The 20,846-nt window shown below is 38.6% G+C and overlaps 1 protein-coding gene across 2 annotated transcripts in view; it reads left to right on the top strand.

Annotated features, from left to right (window-relative positions):
- Window positions 1-20,846, top strand: part of PDE8B (phosphodiesterase 8B) — a 71,040-nt gene that overhangs the window by 29,204 nt on the left and 20,990 nt on the right. The window contains exons 2-10 of one of the 2 annotated variants that reach the window (XM_042028888.1): window positions 334-390; window positions 5,049-5,239; window positions 6,569-6,628; window positions 8,551-8,608; window positions 12,907-12,995; window positions 15,669-15,747; window positions 16,204-16,344; window positions 17,700-17,788; window positions 18,210-18,270. In XM_042028888.1, coding sequence (XP_041884822.1) covers window positions 334-390; window positions 5,049-5,239; window positions 6,569-6,628; window positions 8,551-8,608; window positions 12,907-12,995; window positions 15,669-15,747; window positions 16,204-16,344; window positions 17,700-17,788; window positions 18,210-18,270 — 825 coding nt within the window. Of the gene's footprint in view, window positions 1-330; window positions 391-5,048; window positions 5,240-6,568; window positions 6,629-8,550; window positions 8,609-12,906; window positions 12,996-15,668; window positions 15,748-16,203; window positions 16,345-17,699; window positions 17,789-18,209; window positions 18,271-20,846 lie in introns of both variants that reach the window. The other variant, XM_042028887.1, reaches the window with a different exon arrangement.

Below are 20,846 nucleotides of genomic sequence, written 5' to 3'. Positions count from 1 at the left end.
GGCCAGAGATAAATAGCTTTCTGTAGCCTTCAGCAAAAACAATCCTTCTATGTAACCAAGGCTGGGGAAGGAGGGAAAAGGAAATGTGTGTTTCTTGCTTCCTTATTTAAAACCCTACAATTTTTAACTTACAGGCAAGTAAAACAAATATACAAATTTGGTAAATATGACCATGTAAGATACACTTCAAAACCAAGTTAGGCTGCTAGTCATATGCCACTGTGCCTTTTAGCATCCTTTGTGGTTCTGTTTGATCTTTAATTCTTGTGTGTAAAATGCTATCTCATTAAGAACCAGACTAAAAAAAAAATCTGTATTACTCTTCTTTAGCAGGCTTCAACTACAGAAGTACAAGTTGGGCCCATGAGACTGACACAACACCCAATTCAGGTAAGATGCTCCTTCAGTTTCTGATAGAGCCAATTCAGTGTTAACAGGTGAAGAAATTAAGGTTCAACCTCTATAGTTAAGTATAATATTTTAATTTCACTTGTACAAGGACTGTGAGATGGATAATGTACATTTTGTGTATCTGATTGCTTGAGAAGAGATCTACAAGTAAATTGACTCGGTAAACAAGACATTTAGATTTCCATTAACATCCCCTAATTCCTTTTATCTGTCCTGCCAGTAGGAGTGTGTGTATGTGCATTAACTGGGGAAAGAGCTGCCCCTATGGATATTAAAAACTGTTCCGTTTTGATATACCAAAGCAGAGAGCTTCATGAAGCTTACGTACGTGTTCAGTTTTGCTGGATTTTGCACAACAGGACAGAGAACTGTAACAGGACAGAGAACTATGTTCTACAGACCACCAGTCCAAGAAATCACACGACCTCCAGCAAGATAGGTTGAACTTCAGCTTAAGGAGCAACAGCTCTTATCCATCCATACCTGCTTCTTTTTCTGTAGATTTTGTTCCTGTGACAGTATCAGATACCAAGTGGGGTTTTTTTTAGCTTATAATGGATGTTGAAACTCTCAGATTATAGGAAATGAAATAAATTTAGCCTTTAACATTGTTTTAGTGATACGTAATTAATCTGAATTAATTTATGGGTCACTTAATTCTGTAAATTACAGAGACATTTAGTCACCAGTCACCCTCTGTGTGAAAAACCTATGTGTGGAAGAAATGCATCATAAGGCTTTACATTTTTATGTCATTACATTCAGTCTTAATGATGACTCAATCTGATGAAATTACTTGTTGATACTGCAATAAGACTGTGGGGCAGTGGCTTCAGCAGTAGAACAGTCTTTGGTTTTGCAGGGAATTTCAACACATAATTGTGGAGCTCTTCACGGAAAAATGATTTTAAGTCATGTTCATCTTCAGAAAGATTATCAAGCAGATATTTAACAACTACAAATACTCTCAGTGCTTTGGTCAGGATATTACTTTCTAGAAATTGGATTTGCCCAAGGGAAAGTTGGATTTTTGTTGTTTTTAAAAACTGACATTCTTCTTGGTATCTTTTCAGATGGGGATGTTATTTTGTCCTTACATTGCACAAATGAGAATCTGTGTACGAAAAGAATCTGTCTTAAGCAGAAATTATTAAGGAAAATCATTAACTGAAGAATTTTCCTTCAAGATGTTGCCATAAATTAACTTACTTACAGTAAAGTAAAACACTTTATGTAAACCCACCTCATTTGTTTGTGGAACAAGCCACATTACCTCAGATAATTTGGCAAGTATTGCACACATCCACGCATTTAAAAAATGGTGTGCTAATCTTTTATTCCATCTTGACAATACAATTATGTGTTTCTCTGTGCAGTGCAAACAGCTACTGAATATCACATTTTAAATGTCTATTTGTGGATGATTAATCATGTTTACAATTGTCTGAGAGAAAGTTCAGTTTGTTAAAACAATTGCTACTGGGGCTTTTCTTAGTGAAGTCCATTTTATTGCTGGTGTGTTTTAGGCTGTTATGGGACACCTGTGCCAACCTCAAAATGGCACACATTTTTTGTCTGAGAAGTGACCTTACTTGTGCCTGTGACCTGCCATAAACCATTTAATAGACTCCCCATTGGACTTTATGACCATATATGTCAGAGAAAAAATCTGGTTTATTTTGTACAGAATTGTGACCCAGGTGCTCCTGGCCTTAAGAGACAAAGGGAAGAGTCCAAAGCAAACCAGCCTACTCCAACTCTCCAAACATCCCATATACAGCTTGCACAGTTGCCTAAATTTTGTGCCAAGTCTTGCAAATAGGAATGGTTTGATTTCAAGACCTCAGAAATGACCGTGCTGAAAGTACGTGAAAATGTGGTTCCTCCAGGGGACACAGGAGATCGGTGGTTTTTATAAACAATTAGTGCACATAAAAAAGGTGTTGGATCCTCTTGCAGAAATGTTTGCTCATAAATGTTTGGGTGTGTTCCTATTCAAATGCTGCATTTTCTCACCTTTTAGGACATTTATCTGCCATCATCTCTTCCACAGTGTTGACACTGTGATTTTCCCCGATGAGCTGCAAATGAAGCACGATGATGCACAGCATTTCACTGTTCCTTCATACCAATATAACAGCAGCCCCTCTGTAAATTTATTCAGAGATACTATGTATTTTCCAACTTGAAAGTCTCTTGCTGGGATATGATGATTTGAAAATAATAAGTAACTTCTTAAGCTGCTGTAATTTTCTTTTTCCATTTGGTAGCCTGTGTGTCCTCAGCTGGTATTTCTTCTTGTTTTTCAAACTCTTTAAAGCAAATTTCTGTCCATTTTCTGTATTTGTATAATGAACTGGGAACAAGATGTGCAATGGTTGTGTGAAGCAAATACTTAGAAAGAGGGTAAAAATTTCAGTACATCACCAAAATTGTAAAGGCCTCTACAGAGAAAGTCCATGGTGTTCCCAGACTAGGGCAACATTGAGTAAAATTATCTTTTTACAGTAACATCGGTATACTATGCAGCAAAAGAACAACTACATTTGGCAGTTTTTTGCCAAGGAACACATATTGAATTTAAGCATTTCCTTGATCATGTTGTTTATACGGATTGTTATATTTTTATCTTGACTTCGACAGCATTCTTCAAATGTACTTGTAGTTACGTTATGTTTTGGTGATTTATAGTAAGCTTCATACAAATGTTAATGAGAAAGCATAGTATTAATACTTTAAAACAACTTTCAAAGTTAATATTCTCAGAAGGATTTGCACACTGATAATTAGCTACTAGTGAGAGATTGGATGGTTTAATTAATCTCTGTTATTTCACAGCTGGTAAAGGATTGCATTTTGCCATCCTTTATTTCCAAACTGGGAGTGCTAGAGAAGGAAGAGATCAAAAAATGAGCCGCCCCCAACCTCCTCAAATTTTCTTTCCCCACAATGTTGCAGACTAAGAACAACATAAAACTAATGGCAGTTGGAACCAAACAGAAAATTGTATCAGAGCAGGGACTTGAATCAGGAATCAGCAAAATTTGCAGCTTGGCCACATCACTGCTTTCCAACACACTGATGGCTGGGAAAAAAATCAGCGATTAGGAGGAGTGACAACAGTTATCTTGGGTGTTAAGTGCCAGTAAACCAAATCTCCTTATTGATAATGGCAATCAAAAACCTTCCAATAAATTGAAACTTTTACATTCTTAATATTTACAGAAATTCTGAGTGTATCATTTTCTTCCATTGTTTAATAAAACTCTGGTTGTCCTGTCACAGTAACAATGATTGATTTTTTTATTGCTTAGAAGTCAACAATACAGACAACTAAAGACAAGAGGAAGGCTACTGTCACCTTTTCTAGCTTCTAGACTGATGGTGTTGAAATTCATGTGCTGACACTCCAGCTGCATAAAGCAAGACAGATAAAGGTTATTGACCTTTCCTACAGGCATTTGGAGCAAATTTTGCATATTTTTCTTAAACAGATTGCTTCAGTAAAGTCAGGGGATGACTTTTATTTGTGAAATGAACAGGATTTTGCTTTATACATAACTAGTCTCTGGGTGCTGACTTTTTGTGCAATTTTAATAGCTGTGGATAAACTTTTGACTTTTTGATGCCTTCTTTTTCACAGCATATTGGCAATAAATGAGCCCTTTTCTATATCTGACACATAGGGTAGCATGGTTAGTTATCAGTAGCCATGGTAAATATGTGCAGTTGTAATGGGAAATGTCTGCACGACTGGTATGAATAAATTGGACGCTGATAATGTGTGCACTGTAGGGCTAGGAAGAAAAATTTATTCTCTCTGAAAAACACTTTGTTTTACATGAGAAGCACAGAAATACAGCTGTTTTCAGCCTCTCTTCTCTATGCCAGCTTGCAAACAGGCTTCCTACAGCATCTCCTTGATCTTTAGATTAGTGCCTCAGTACACTTCCTACCTTGTGTGAGCAGTTCCTTAAGTGTTCAGTTGAAATTGTCTAAACTACTTCATATGCTTAGGGACAATTTGGGACAATTTATTGGGTAAAAAATTCTCGTATTTGAATATTTTTCCTCCATACTCCATCCTGTACATACCTGCTTGTGTGTTGCTCTTTTTGGCTTTGAAGTAATATTGGTTAATGCCATATTTTTTGCATTAAAGGAGAAAGAACAAATAAAACTCTGTTAATTGCTTGCCCATGTCTTCAGGGATGATAAGGGATAACTAAGGCAGTTGCATTTCAGACAGTTCATTACAATCAAAAGTGTGTGCGGCTCGGATGGCCTGATGAGAGTGGCAATGATGTTTGAGAGTGGCAATGATATTTGAACACTCCAGCTGGTTGCTGATTGAATTGGAACAGGAGGGAGGAAAAAATCATCATGTGGCAAGTTGGTTTTGTCCTAAATACCAGTCCTTGTTTAAAACAGGTAACTATTGATTATCTATTGATGACCAGTTTATCCATTAAGAAAGAGGTACTACCGCATTGGCTGTTTTACAACCTGTGGTTCAAGCTTCCCACTTCAAAGCAGACTCAATCTTCTACAGGGCAGAAGTGTTTGTTAAGACTTGCACCATGCAGAGGACTACTTTATGTGTTTAATGTGGTGCTGCTCTTTTCCATCCCCTGCAGGTTTTGCTGGTCTTTGCAAAAGAAGACAACCAAAGCAATGGCTTCTGGTGGGCTTGTGACAGAGCGGGATACAGGTGCCACGTTGCCTGGACTCCAGAGTCAGCGCTTGAATGTTTCCTGGATAAGCATCAGGAAATAATTGTTATAGATCACAGGAACTCCAAATATTTTGATGCAGAAGATATCTGCAGGTAACCTAAAGGACCTTACGCTTCTCTTAAGCTGCAGAATACATTGTACAAAACCAAACCTCCTAATTTTAAAAGAAAAAATAGGGGGGAAAAGAAGATAAAAACAACAAACAAAAAATGAACACCTAAAATTGTAGTAAAATGGAAGTTTGGGGACTGAGGCCAGGAGGTTTGCATACATCTGTAAGAGAATAACAATATGAAAACTACACTATGCCAAAGTTGAATTGTAGAATTGTCTCTAGGTCATAGGGGCTTCTATCAGAGCATAAGCCAAAGCTGTTGTGAAATTATTCCTTGCTGTCTGTGCTGCATCTTTCCTGGCTTACTGCTGCAGCAAAATCTGAAGCTGCAGACTTCAAAGGAATGTGTTTGTCCACAAGGTCAGGCACTGCCAGTTCTTCGCAAAGGTTTTCATCACTCTTCCAATCCACATGGTTGTGTCTAAGGTGCATTAAGATTATGAGTGCATAGTATTGGAATTCTTTGCTAAAATACACTGTTTCAGCTGCAGCATGTATTTTGCACCATACTGTGCTTCTAGTCTGCCATGAGCTGAAATTCGCTGCGTTTATGACAAGGGGCATTTAGTGCTCAAATACTTGTGCTGATGTATGTTCTTCTACCATACTTCTAAAGACCAACAGATGAACATAAAGATTGTTTATTCGGGACAGTGTGATATGAGTCCAAAAACCTATGATTAGACAGTAAAACACAAATGGGGTGTTCTTCTGATAGCTGGTAATATCTTTTTCAGTTTCTCAATAATATGCAGGGTGGTGAAATTTTGCTTATTCTGTATATAATAAACTATAGTCTTTCGTAATTTGTTATGCCCACTTTTCTTACTTGCATGCCTTGAAAGCACTTCCCACCCTGTAAACAAAATTTTGTGATGTCTAGAAGGACAGTGGTAAATATTAGAGGGGGCAGAGATTCTTGTTTAAATTAGTCAAGGGCATTGAAAATGCTTTGCATGGACTGACCTTTCTCAACTCTTGAATTCAGGGCAGTCTGCCCCAGATAAGCTGAGTACACAGGGGAAACCTTCACTAGGTCATGAGAGTGGGTTTGAAAAGCTGATGTTTGTACTCTGTGGTTTTGGAGCTTTTGCCTTCTTACCTGCTTAGAGCAAAATGAGAAATCTGGTGGCAAAATGAAAATGGTTTGTCTAAGTGGGGATAGGCAGGTTTGGCAGTGCACTATCATATTTTCTAGCCTCAATGGTGTCTTTCAGTCCTGACTTTCATTTATATTTTCAGTGAAGGTACTCAGAACAATATTGAGAAAGCATTCAGTGTAACTGACAAATTTTTGTTTCCTCAGGTCTATTCGTGCCACAGAGCCATCAGAGCATACTGTAATACTTGCTGTGGTTCCACGCACGTAAGTATTACTGGCTTGTGAAAGGTTTTTATTTTACTTTGTAAGAACAGTAATTTAACATAGAACAGTTATATCTTACTAGCAAGTCTTACAGAGTAAATGCAGTATTTTTCACCCAAAATGCGCTAGTGATGTTTTATGTTTTATTTGAGTGTTTTATAACTTTCCTTTAGTGCAGATTAGTATTATCACTGTCACCTTCAGAACGGGTTGTATAGTAAGAAAATCAAACAGGTATGTGTTTTTTCTAAGAGAAAAAGAAAATCCAAACCAAAACCAGAAAGCTGTGTATTACTTTCTAAAGGAAATTACTAGATAAGTAACACGTTGTTATTGAACTGGGTTCTGGGGAAAACTTCAATCCTGTTGATGCTAAATTCACCAGAATGTTGTCCTGAAACCCTTATTCACTAATTCATACCCCATGCATTTAAGAAGAATTCTTACTGATTTAAATATATATTTATCAAATACCTTCAAATACCCTTGTTATAACTCCTACACACTACTGAATCCATTGTCATTTTATTAATTTCCTAGATCAATTAAAATATTAGGAAATAGAGTGGCAGGAGAACTATTACTGGCAAGATTTGAAAATAAACTAGATTTGCTGCTGAACAAGATTTTGCAACTTAACTTTATCTTAATAACATTTTTTTAAGATTGTTTCTCATAGGATATCACAGAACATCTTTTATCTTTTTCATACTTTCTTTTTGCAATTGCCTTCTGTGTATGTAAAGAGATACAGGACTTCTCTGGACGACCTGTCAGGTTTGCTGTAGGAATAACTATCAAGCTGTATAAAAGCTGCAAATACCTATAATAGAAGGCTATAGCACCAACTTCTGTAACAGTATGATTTTACGTATGTATTTTAGGAAAAACTCTTCTCACTGAGTTCATTATAGTCAGAGAACTATGTCAAATTCATACCATCTAATCCTCAAGTGTTCTGTGCCCATACAATATACCAGCCCTGCTTAATATCTGTTTCAATGTCCTGGACAATGGGATTGAGTGCACCCTCGGTCAGTTTGCAGGTGACACCAAGCTGGGTGGGAGTGCTGATCTGCTGGAGGGCAGGAAGGCTCTGCAGAGGGATCTGGACAGGCTGGATCATGGGCTGAGGCCGATGGTGTGAGGTTCAACAAGGGCCAGTGCCAGGTCCTGCTCTTGGGTCACAACAACCCCAGGCAGTGCCACAGGCTGGGGCAGAGTGGCTGCAAAGCTGCCCACAGGAAAAGGACCTGGGGGTGCTGGTGACAGCGACTGAACGTGAGCCAGGGTGTGCCCAGGTGGCCAAGAAGGCCAATGGCATCCTGCCCTGGATCAGCAACAGTATGGCCAGCAGGACCAGGGCAGGGATTGTCCCCTCATACTCGGCACTGGTGAAGCCACACTTCAAATCTTGTGTCCAGCTCTGGGCCCTCATTACAAAAAGGACATTGAGATGATGTCCAGAGAAGGGCAACAGAGCTGGTGAAGGGTCTGGAGCACAAGTCCTATGAGGAGTGGCTGAGGAAGCTGAGGGTGTTTAGCCTGGAGGAAAGGAGGCTCAGGGATGACCTTGTTTCGCTCTACAACTACCTGAAAGGAGGCTATACCCAGGTGGGGATCAGTCTTTTCTCCCAAGTAGCAAGGGACCTGACAAGATGAAATGGCCTTAATTTGTGCTAAGAGAGGTTTAGACAGGGCATTAGGAAAAATTTCTTCCCTGAAAGGATTGCAAGCGTTGGAACAGGCTGCTCAGGAGCGTGGAATCATCATCCCTGGAAGTATTTAAAAGATGTGTGGATGTGGCACTTTGGAAATGGTTCTGGTGGGCTTAGCAGTTCTGGGTTAAAGGTTTGACTAGATGATCTTAACAGTCTTTTCCAACCTGAATAATTCTGTGGTTCTGTGATTTTGTTTTGTAGATCTGCTGACCAAGAAGAGACTTCTGTTCTTCCCCTTCTTGATGCAGGCTTTGATAGGGTATGTATAAATTGCCTATGTAATATAGAAAACATAGTAACTTCATCAATTACAGACACTTCCACTTCCTCAAATTGAAAATTATACATCCTTTTCTGTCAGAAATTTATTGTTAAGAAAGCAGTGGCAGTTAATTTACTTTTCTTTTCAACAGTGTGTTCCAGAAGCATATGAAATGAGAAGCTCTGTGACGTAGCTAGTCCTTTCAGAATGGCAGGAGTACTGAGATTACTTCCATGTGGTCTGGCTGGGTAGTGGGTGGGTTTTGTTGATGACTGCACTAAAAAACAATGTTGGGAGACTCTGATTAAAATATTGCAACATGCTGGCTCATCACCCAGACCCCCCTGTGTGTCTGAGGCTGCTGGGATTTCTCTTCTAAAGGGACTACAAACCTGTCCAGCTCGTGGTGTGAAGAAGAATTTTTTTTCCCATTATGTCTGTTATGTTGGTTTGCACAGTTCTTCTTAGTACAGAGTTAGAGACACTCCTGTACAAGCAGCAGAAGGGAAGATAACTGTTGACACTGTTTCTCAAAGGGTTTTGAAGGAGAGAGCCAAAAGGCAGGAGTTCTCAGCTCTGAAAATCTAGGTTGCTTACCCTCTCCTAATCTTTATGTGAGTGGCTTTGGATGGATATTACTGTTACATTACTCTAAAATAAACCAGCTGCATTTTTTAAGTTAGCCATTCATAGGGAAGGATGTGTACTTAAGCAAAAGAAGCACATCTGGAGTTAGAATTAACTGTATTTACTTTCTTAAATATATTTATAGTTAGGAAAATTAACTATAGTAGGTAAAATCACGGAAGAGATGGAATTAACCCAGGCAAAATCTCATGTTCCTATGCTCATACTGAGTCCAGTGTCTGAGCTAACTCACATTCAGCCCAAGTTTGTTTACACAGCAGAACATGAACCAGAATTACCATTTTCAGATCATCTCCCAAAAAAAGAGGTATAAGATCTTGCCTCTACTGCAAGGGTATTGTGGGGCCAAAGCATTTCTAAAGCACTTAGATGCTCTAAAAATTGGAAAAGGTGAATCTAAGAGAAAGGTCAACCCAAGAAGGCCAGTGCTCTATTAGTGTAGTTTCTCTCTCTCCCTCTCTCTCTCTCTCTCTGGCTTTAATATTTTTCAAAGAAAACTTTATTACTTCTCAGGTCTAGGGTTTCATTCGAACACGATGCAGGGCAATATGTTTTGTGAGCTAGATTGTAACTCTAGGTGTAGCACTGGGTAAAGTCAGAGGAGACTGTGCAGCTGTGAGACACGGCTCAGTGGTGCTCTCTGCCTTGGAAAGAAAAATCTTTTTGCACCTGACAGCTGCAGTAACTACTCTCTCTTGCTGTCCCAAATTTATCAGAGAGCTTGCATAATGTAATAATTCCCTATTGGAATTATTTTCAAGACTTTAAAATGCATCTGATGTCAAGATTTCTACTTTTGCTGTGGGGTGCACATAGGAATCATTTTTGCTTGGATGGGGATCAGTAGGGACTAAATCCATTACCACACAAAGATTTAAAAAGACCCTTCTTCAAACAGAAAGGTGTATTTGTGGGGAGTCTCTTCCTCAGCAGCAAAAATGAAATTTATTTTTGGAAAATCATACCTGCTGAAATCATAAGTTTTTCTTTATGCTGACTTATTTCTGTTTTTTCTTCCTTCTTCTCAAGAACATATTTTATTACATCTTCTGATTTTCCCCCTATATCATTAACAGCTTTTGTGTTTGTGTATTAATGCTGCTGCTAATCCAGTACATTAATTATGCTGATTTTTTTTTCCTCTCAGCCTCATAAATCTGATAGTGGTGGCCTACTTAGGGTGGGCTAATTTGAATAAGCAATTTAGCTTCCTGACTGATTTTTAGCTATGATTTAAATCAGCAAACAGGGGATCTTAACATTTGCAGTTACTGAATTACAAACTTGTATTGTATTTTGAACTTTTTTCCTAAACAAATGTTGATTCTCATTGACCAGATACTATTAAAACTTTCTGGATTGGAATAAAAGAAGTCTTTAATATTAAACCTAATTTTTATTGCTAAGCAAGAAGAATTATGCATCCCTGTTGGCTTATAACTCTTGTGGCTTGTACTAAGTTCCATAAAGAGCAACAGCAGAATCCCATTATAATGAAGTAAAAAATAATTTAAGAGTACGTATTACTTAAATCACAATCTACTATATACATACGAAACTTTCTGTAAATAAAGTGTTTTGTCTGCCTTCTAATATCTGAGAGTTCAGAGATCTTCTTATTCTTGTGTCACATTAGAAGCACAGATTACAAAAGGAAATGTCTCCTGCTGTTTTCATGTCCCAGTCAATTTCTCAGCTTTGAGTCAGCCAGCAAATGACCAGCATCAACACTGTGAACTTAGGGAAAGTGATTCTGTACATCTGCAGAAGATTATACAACAGTTAAGAGCACAGTTAGAACTTTGATAAGCTGCAATTCTTGATTCTTAGCAAAAGATTTGTGCCAAGAGTTTTGTAGGTGAACAGCAGTGGTTAAATTTTTTCAGTAAAACACACTACTGTAAAATTTAGTTTATAAAGAGCCTTAGTATATTCTAGTAAGTCTATTTCATAAAATAGGTTGCCATCATTGATAAATTTTATATTATTGATAGATTTGTTCTTATTGTTTTAAATTTAGCACAAATGTATTTGATTATTTAAAAGAGCACCCTAAAACTGAAAATCTAAATCTACACTGCTGTAGAAGAGAAGTTTGTTTGCAGGCAGTTTGATATACAAAAACAAAACTTTGTTTGCTCCTTTGCTTCTGCCAGCTTGATATTGTACCTTTTGTTTTCCCATGCATTCTGTAGTGTATGAAGTGAAAGTTACAGCAATATTTTAAGATCTTAACATTAAGGAGTGAAACAGACCCATGCCAACAGTTGTTTTTAATTTTACTTTTTTTATGTTTTGCTCACAACTTGGAATTAAGCCACTGGTCTCCAAAACAGAGTTTTTCATCCAGGACAGAAGCATAGATTTCTTGAAGGCTCTGCTTTGGATATTTGCATGCTGCTCTGGACTGTGTGTGCAGCTGTGCTGTGAGAACTAGTGACAACACAGGGCATTTCCTGTGATAACTAAAGTCAGTGCACGTGATTGATCAGTAAACTTTAACTGAAGTCAGAGAATCTACTTCTTTTGTAGCAACATAAAATTTCTGATTTCAGCAGGACCAAGCACAAGCACTTTCAAACCTAACAGAGAGAACATTCTCTCCTGTCTAGAGTAAAAGTTTTTTCACTGTGGCCAGCATGCTTCTACTTTATATACTTTTCTGCACTTCTGAATTCACAGTGACAGCTCAGTGAGATTACTTGTGAAGCAAACTTACTTCCTTTTCTGAGCTTCAGCCGCAATATTTGCTTGGAAACAAATGCCAAATATAATTCTTTATCTTCTTCTTTTTTGCATGAATGTTTTTATGTCTCTAAGGTTTTCCATTTCCCTTGTGAATGAAGGGTAGGTGTTCAAAATAAAACATCAAGGCAATACTGGTTTTGTGTGAGACTGTGTTTGGGGCTCTTTTAAGAGTATGCGTTGGATTGCTAAAACCAAATGGGAAAATTGAGTTAAGGATTTAGCATATTTTTATGCTTGCTTTGTATTTAGATATTTGTGTTGTCTTAAAAAACAGAAACTCATTCCTGAGGAAAAGATGATTATTCACAACACAAAAGGTACAACCAGAGCTTATTTCTACAGAAAAGGAAAGTATGGTTGAGGTTGGGAGGGACCTCTAGGGGTCATCTTGCCCAACCTCCCTGCTCAAGTACAGCCACCTAAAACAAGTTGTCCAGGACCATGCCACACAGCTTTTGAACATTTCCAGGCATGGAGACTCTGCAACATCTCTGGGCAACCTGTGCCTAGGTCACCCTCACAGTAAAAAAAAAAAAAAAAAAAAAAAAAAACAACCCAAAAAAACCCCACCCTGTTGCCTGATGTTCAGGTTCCCTGAACCTCCTGTGCTTCTGTTTGTGCCCATTGCCTCTGGTCCTGTCACTGGGTACCACTAGAAAGAAGCTGGCTATGTCTTCTTATAGTCTTCCTTCAGATATTTATATACTTTGATAAGTTCTCCACTTCAGCCTTCTCCTTTTTGGGCTGAGACAGCTCTCTTGGCCTGTCTCATGGTAGAGGTGCTTAATCACCCTTGTGACCTTCACTGGCCTCGTGCCAGCTCTCTTTAAAAAGTTTAAGTTTTAGATGCAGGAACAGAAATAACAGCCTAGTTAATACACTCTTGATTTGTCTTCCAGCAATTCATGGAGAACAGCAGTGTCACTGCTTGTTACAATGAACTGGTTCAAATAGAATACGGGGAAGTGCGATCTCAGTTCAAATTACGGTATGTAGAAGTGTGAGAAACTGCAAACATCAACCTCCTGGTCTAAATAATTGTATCATGTTGCTTTCTGCTTCTTCCCAGCTCTGCATATGTGTGTCTTGCATCTGTATGTATGTGTATGTATGTATGTAATACACTACATTTTATATTTTCTCCTCCTGTTGTTTTGTAAAGGACGAACTGAAGTACCTTAGTAACTGGTACCCAGAGAAAGCTCAGTCAATGTAGGTATGGACTGCGAATTTACATGATGGTAAAATTTCACAGAGTCATTCTTGATCTTGCGTGTCTGAGATTTCATATTCAAAGGCTTGATCTGAATACGATCTTGATTCAGCTCTGAGTTTTTATTTTCTTGCTTGGCCGAGACTTGGCAGGCCAGGAGCACAGTTGTATATGATAGTGAGAAGTTAAATTATGTTTATTCCCACATGCACTTTTTCCTTAATGTGACTAATTCTATATTTAATATAGGTGCTTTTGCATGCATGTAGATATTTGTGCAATGTAACCATATGAAATGATAGGAAAGAAATGCAGAGAAAGGGCTGTTCTCTCTGTGGCATAAATTAATTCCAGTTCCATCTACAGAAAATACTATCACTTTTCTACAAGTTTCAGTGTGTCTATTTAAGAAGGTGATTTTTCTAAGATTTTCTTTGCAAACCGATACCAAAGTGACTTCACATTTCACATGATTGCATGTTCATGCATGCAAACTGCAATTACAGTAAAATTTCAGGGAAAAAAAATTGAATTTTGGTTTACACAATTTTAAAAGTTGTTTTCCATAACTCAACAGGAATTCCCCCTACCTCTGTCTTATTAGGCAGATGCCATTAAAAACTAATCAGAACCGATACTGGTTATAGCATTCAGGTACAATTCTTTTTTTCATTTGTGTGGTTTAATTAAGTGGGGAAAAAGGTGCTGCACTTCATGTCAGTGCCACTTGCCAGTGATCTGCAAGTCTTCTACACAGCTTTGTAAAAGTGAAAGGGAAGAGAATGCAGGAAGTTTGTTGATAGAATTAAACCCAGGATATGTCACATGTTCAGACACAAGAGAAATGTGATGAAAAACTAGCACCAGCCCCAGAGAGCAGTATATGAGGTCACATCAGCGGTCAGAAGTGTCTTTCTGTTCCTAGCATGGACTCCACTTTTCCACATAGCTGGTTCTGGTTTGAAACTTGGTTGGACATATGTGTGCTAATTAAAGGGGATATGGGCCATTTTAACTTGTAATTTTGCTGGCTTGCTTGCCAGATCAAAAGAAAATACTAAGGCTTGAATAGTGCAAATATATGTGTGTTTTCTTACAGAAATTCTGTGTAATTACATTTGTTAGCAGCTGATGTACCAGACAGGCATCTATCACTGAAGACAAATTAGTTCCTTCACATAGCACAAAATCACACTCGGGAACCAGCTTGAACTGCTAGAAAATCACATATAAAATTATACTCCGAGCTCCTTTTACTCTATGAGCAGAAACACTTCTGTCATCTTCCATATAAAACACTTACTTCCTACAAATCTTCATCCACATAACTGTGTGTCTGTGTTTCTGTGTATATCTCTTCATGTATCCTATTTGGTTTTGAGTTACTTCTGTAATAAGGAGAAGTAGCAATGTTCTGTATTTCTTAATTCTCTAGTCACTGGTATTAATTCAAACTCTGCTATGCAGCCTGGAAGCAAGATGTTCCTTTTAGGTAAATACTGTATACAGGAATGTTTATGCACAGTGCGGTTTTGCTCCCGCAATGAGACTTATTTAGAATATAATTAGTTTGTCTTTAGTGCAAATCAAAGATGAAGTACTGATACCTATCAAAAGAAGTATGCCTGGGTTGTTTCTTCTAGTATGTACTCTTCCTGGCCATGGTAGGGTGTTGGAACTACATGGTCTTCATGTCCCTTCCAACCCAAATCATCCTATGATTCTATGAGATATACATTTTTCCCTAGTATTAGGAGCCTATATTAATGTTAATGTCGTCCTGTATAAATCATAATTTAAGCAATTTGAATTCTGTAGCAAGAAGATAAGGCTTCTGTTTTCTGGCATTAGTTCAAGGATAGCCCTGGAAAAAAAATGGGGATCAAAGATCATCTGGGTTCTTAAAGATCAGGATGTATGGAAGTCCAGTCACTGCATTATTACTTGGAAGTAAGAAAATTGGTATTTTTTGAACTAGAACTTTGACATGGTTCTATTGCTTCCTTTAACTGTGTTGTATTACAGTTTCTTTTACAGTGCCAATCTACTTGCTGTATTGAAAACTTTGTATATACCTGCTGTCGTGATTTTTGTGTTCCAAATTTTTAATGATCACAAAACATTTTGATGTAATAGTATGTGTTATTTTTACTGCTCACTGTTAGTTCCTGCTGTCCAAAGCATGTATGTAGGTACAAGTATACTATTAAGATGCTGCAGTATCTATGAGCACTTTTATAATGTAATCTGCAGTAAAAGCACGTTAACAACAGGGATGTGTGAGGCTGGATGTTTTGAAAAAGTCATAATAAAGATAGTGACATGGTCTAGTCAAAACAACTGCTACTTTGTGGTTCATCTACTGATAAGTACAATTTAATCATGTATTTATAGTGAACAAAATGTTCTAACAAAAAAACTAATGTGCTAATCATTTGCTAATTTCAGGGCTTGTAATGCAGTGTTTACAGCATTAGACCATTGTCAGGAAGCTGTAGAAATAACCAGTGAAGATCATGTCATTCAGGTAGGGGGGAAAATGTTAACTATCTTACAGAATTTGAAAAGAGGAAACCCAAAGTAGTCCCTGTTCTATTTCAGTATTTTAGCTTTGTTGCCCATTAGAAAGCCTTGTAAAATGAACTGCCTAATTTCTGGTTGCTGCACACTGATGCCTGCTGAATTTTTACGGATTTTCCTTCTGTAACTTCATTTAGATGGTAGTTTTCAGTAATGTTTTTTCTCTGCATTCACTGTCTTTCTGTGCTTTCTGATAGATTACATATCACCTTCTCCGTTCAGCCTCTTACTTGAATAAAATGTTTCACCATTACGTAGTATTTTATATGAGAAACACTGAGTTGTAGGGATGAGTGGTTGTGCCTTTAGCTATATAACTTGTCACACTTCGATACTTATATAAGTTATTATCCTTGAAATAAATTCTTTTTGATATTGTCCTAATGTACCTTTGTTTTGGCAGTATGTTAATCCAGCCTTTGAACGGATGATGGGGTACTGCAAGGGAGAGCTTATTGGCAAGGAGCTCACTGAACTACCTAAAAGTGATAAAAACTCTACAGACCTTTTGGACAACATAAACACATTTATTAAAAAAGGAAAGGTAAGCAAATAAAACAAACTCCTTCGAAACTGCTACAGAGTTCTATTCTGCTTTGGTTTTTATTGCTGTAGGTTTAAGAACACAAGATGTGTTTTTCATGAATATACATGTAAGACCAGAATTCTGCTTCTCAGATGTCTAAGCACAACAGCTCATATCACAGACAAGTGACTACAGATCTCATTAGCTTTGCTTTTAGGATCTGACTGAACTCCTGCTGATTTGTTGGCTTAAGATCAGTATCAGAATGTTTTCTGTGTTTCTGTTTTGCTTAGAGCCCATGGAGCTTTTGTTAGTTGGAATGTAACAGTTTGTCCCTCAGTCAGTCTCTCAGGTGGCTGAATCATCCAAACAAAATGTGTAACTGTTCTGTCAAACAGCAGAGCCTTCACTAACTGCATACTTAAAGCACCAAAATGTATTGGCAACCAGTGGGGTTTGCTTTCCTAATAACTGTAGTTAGAATATCTGCAGTGCACTGTGAACTCCTGTCGTTGGGGTGATGAGCCTGGCAATACATTCTCCTAACACATGCAACAGTCTCCTATCCCATCTCCCCTGGGCTGCAGAAATACCTGTTGCCCTTCCCTCTCTCATGTTCTGCTTCAAGAACTTTGGGGAGTTCTTGAACTTTTGAGTCACATCCAGCAATGACCTGAGCTTTGTGAGTCACTGTCTGGAGTTGTTTGCAGGTTCACCTTGGTTCATTAGCAGTACCCACAGGCCACTCCTGCTGTGCTCCTCCTCATTTATATGGGCTGCCCAGGAGCTAGTACTGCCTGCTCAAAGGTGTCTTTTACCCATTTTCCGACTTCATCCTACTCTGCTGCCAGGTAGTTCCCTCCTTAAAATTATTCCTCTTTGAGATTAGTTGAAGGACATCTTTAGATCAAAGACTTCTGAAATTTAGCATATACATTGCATGACAACCAACAACTTCAAAGCTGAATGGTGCTTGGCACAGGGTTCGCTTCTGCTGGTCCCAAGGGATATCCTTTTGTTGCAGCCACTGCTTCTTATGGTGGCACCTAGCAAGAATGTTTGTCACCTCTTTAAGTAGATGATACCTAAAGTTCCTTGTAAAAATTGTAAAGTTCCTTGTAAAAAATACTTTCTTCCAAGAGAAACATAATTATACTGTCCTTACATCAGTTAAAGGTGCTGCTCTCCACTGGGTGAGTAGTTGCTGCTCTCTCTCTGTTATACTTAATAGTATATTAATTTTATACTATTTTTAAGACAACCATGAAATAAAAATAATAATTTAGTACATAAGGACTATGCAATAATAAATGAATATTTGACTGTAAGCTATGTGTGCTCAGATGCTGTCACTGTTGTGTGTGTTTCCTTAGGAATGGCAAGGAGTTTACTACGCAAGAAAAAAATCAGGAGACAGTATCCAGCAGCACGTGAAGATAACACCTGTGGTCGGTCAAGGAGGGTAACTAACTTGTCCGGAACATAATTGATTTCTGGGTTTTAGGGCCTTCTCTCTGCTTTCTGCATCTGTAAGTTTGACATGAACCTCCATGTATTTAGCAACTGGACAACCCCATGTTCGTGTGTGTGCTTGTACATGTTCCCACCTTCGCAGTTTAGAATGGACACATTGCCAAATTCAGCTCCCAGATCTGCAGGAGAATTCCTGGAGCAACAGAAGGATCAGGTGTCCTGGGATAAAAACCTCAATGTTATGCTTCATGAAGGAGTGAGTGCTAGTCACCCAGTTGTCTTGCTGGTTTTGGGCTTGGTATCTGGTGTCAGGACGGCTTGGAGATCTCTCCTTTAGAAAATATCAGTGTATCACTTCACTTCTCTCTTTACAATTTGATACAGTAACAAGTGATTATTTCTGTTGGTAGGCAAATAAGACACTTTGTGTCCCTCAAAAGGCTGCATTGTACCAATGAAAACAACAAACAGGTATTGTATTTCTTTCATGTGATAATTTTCATAGCTTTTAGTAAACTGATATTTTTTGGCTTAAAATTTTTTCAAGAAGATGTGATCTATATTGTCAATGAGATTCTCATTGATTGTTGGGTCAAGCAAGAAAACTTCAACATTTGCCTGCACTATTCTCCTTTTGCAAGACTCCTGAGTAGAGGAACAACATACTTAATTTTCTGGAGCATGGATATGACAGTTGAGTCCATGATGCTGTGGAGCAACACAGACCACAGTTCAAAGGGAGTTCAGGGCTTTTTTTGTAGAGCTGTTCTTGCCAGCCTGATCTGGTGTACTTATGCCAACTAATGACCTATGCTCAGTGGTCCCAAGATTTGGCAATGTGTGGTACTTATATGAAGTGCAGCCTTCATGCAGGCCCTGAGACTTCACACATCTGCCAGAACAGGTGCTGTGAAAGGGTGTAACTCAAGCCATAACCCGAGTAACGTGGCAGTAGTGGCTGAGGTGGGTCTCTGCAGTCCAGACACAAATCCACACCAGCTGCTCCTGCAACAAACTTGGTGGTGCGGAGAGCTGTTTGCTGTCATCTTCTCCTGGTTTCCTCCCTCTGACAGTGTCTGAGGCAGATGACCACATCACATACTTTGCCCCAAAAATACTAAGTGCCTTGTAGCGTAAAGTCTGGACTTTTGTGAGCAAAGGAGTGAAGCCTGTCTTTGGCATATGGTCTGTAGGGGGTGAGATAGAAAGTGGGAAGCATAAGAAGTGGCTGGAAACACTTTAGACCAAGCATGTGCTTGGGAAATAGGATATGTTTCCATGTTGTTTAGGGAAGGGGTTCTGTATCTTGTTTTATTTAGAATTTTATGTGCTTTTATCCATGATGTGGGAAAAGACACACAGGAAAAGTATTTAGAAAATCTCTAGTATGTCTAGTTGCCCTTTTTTGAGTAGAACAATACTGAATATTAACACATTATTGGAAAACCACTACTGCTAGAGGAATTTCATTGGTGGTAACATTTGACCACTGAAACCATCCTTGTTTAACAAGTTTTTGTGGAAGTAGGTAGTAAAAAATCAAGGAGAAATCTGCATAATTCCCGGAAGAACTTTGCATGTCTATCACTGAAAAATAAGACTCATAGTATTTTAAACTTATGAGGCTCTTTGAACTAAAACGTGTATTTTAGTATTAGCAAAGTGTCATTTACAGTCACAGGATGTTTTAAAATGCTCAGGCTAGAGTGCAACAGAGTTTTATAATAAAAGCAGTGATAAAGTTACATGTATTTCTTTTTAATTCATTGCTTAAACCTCATAAATGTTGTTTCATTTATAGGTGCTTCGATGTTGATTTGAAAGTAAGACATAATCTGATGGCTTTTTCTATATTATACACACAACTGAAAGACTGGTACAGGGAGGTGTATATATGATATTCTTAATGCAAGATAATGGGTTCAAAATAATTACAAACTTGTATCCATATGTAAAAACAGCAGTAGGAATATAGGAAAAACGTCCTTTTCTTTTGTTTTTCTTTGCCCTGTAGATTGGACTGCTTAAACCAGTAAGAATCATAGAATCATAGAATCATAGAATCATAGAATCATAGATTGATATGGAAAGGGACCTTAAAGATCACCTAGTTTCAACCTCCTTGTCACAGGCAGGATCACCTCCCACTATACCAGGTTGCTCAAAGCCCCATCCAACCTGAACTTCCAGGGATAGGGCATCCACCACTCCCCTGGGGAACCTGTTCCAGTGTCTGACCACCCTCACAGTAAAGAATTTCTTCCTGATACCTAATTTAAACCTATCCTCTTTCAGCTTAAAACCATTCCCCCTTGTCCTATCACTACACACCCTTGTAAAACTTCCTCTCATTTTCTTGTGGGGCCTTTACATACTGGAAGGTGCTACAAAACATCCCAGACTTTTCTTCTCCAAACTGAACAACCCCAACTCTCACATCCTTTCCACGTAAGAGAGATGTTACAGCTCTCTGGTCAGTTCCGTGGCCCTTCTCTGGACCTGCCCCAGGAGGTTCATGTCTTATGCTGGAGGCCTCCAGCATGTTATGGCCCCTCAAGCAGTCGTGACACCACAAAGCTTGGTGTCATTAGCCAACCTGCTGCTGGTGCACCTGATCCCACTGTCTGTGTCCCTGACAAAGATACTGGCCCTAGTGCAGACCCCCGAGGAGCACCACTCATCACTCCTCTCCACCCGGACTCCTGGTCATTGGCCACAACTCTTTAAGCAGGACCATTCAGTCAATTCCTTATCTACTGAGTGGTCGACCTATCAAATCCAGGTCTCTCCACTGTAGTCAAGGGTGTGCCTGGAAGCATCAAATGCTTTGCACAAGTCCAGTTAGATGACATTCCCTTATCCACCCATCGTAGGAGGCCACCAAATATGTCAAGTATGATTTGCCCTTAGTAAAGCTGTGCTTGTTGTCTCCAGTTATCTCCTTATTTTCCATGTGTCTTAGCGTAGCTTCCAGGAGGATCTGCTCCATGAATTGCAGAGCACAGAGATGAGACTGACTGGCCTGTCGTTCCCTGGGTTTTCCTTTT

The sequence above is a fragment of the Corvus kubaryi genome, unplaced genomic scaffold (genome assembly GCF_017639235.1).
Source record: "Corvus kubaryi isolate FWS band 111438036 unplaced genomic scaffold, C.kubaryi_AGA036_p1.0 37308, whole genome shotgun sequence".
In the NCBI taxonomy this organism is placed as follows: Eukaryota; Metazoa; Chordata; class Aves; order Passeriformes; family Corvidae; genus Corvus; species Corvus kubaryi.
This window is presented reverse-complemented; position numbering and strand designations above follow the sequence as displayed.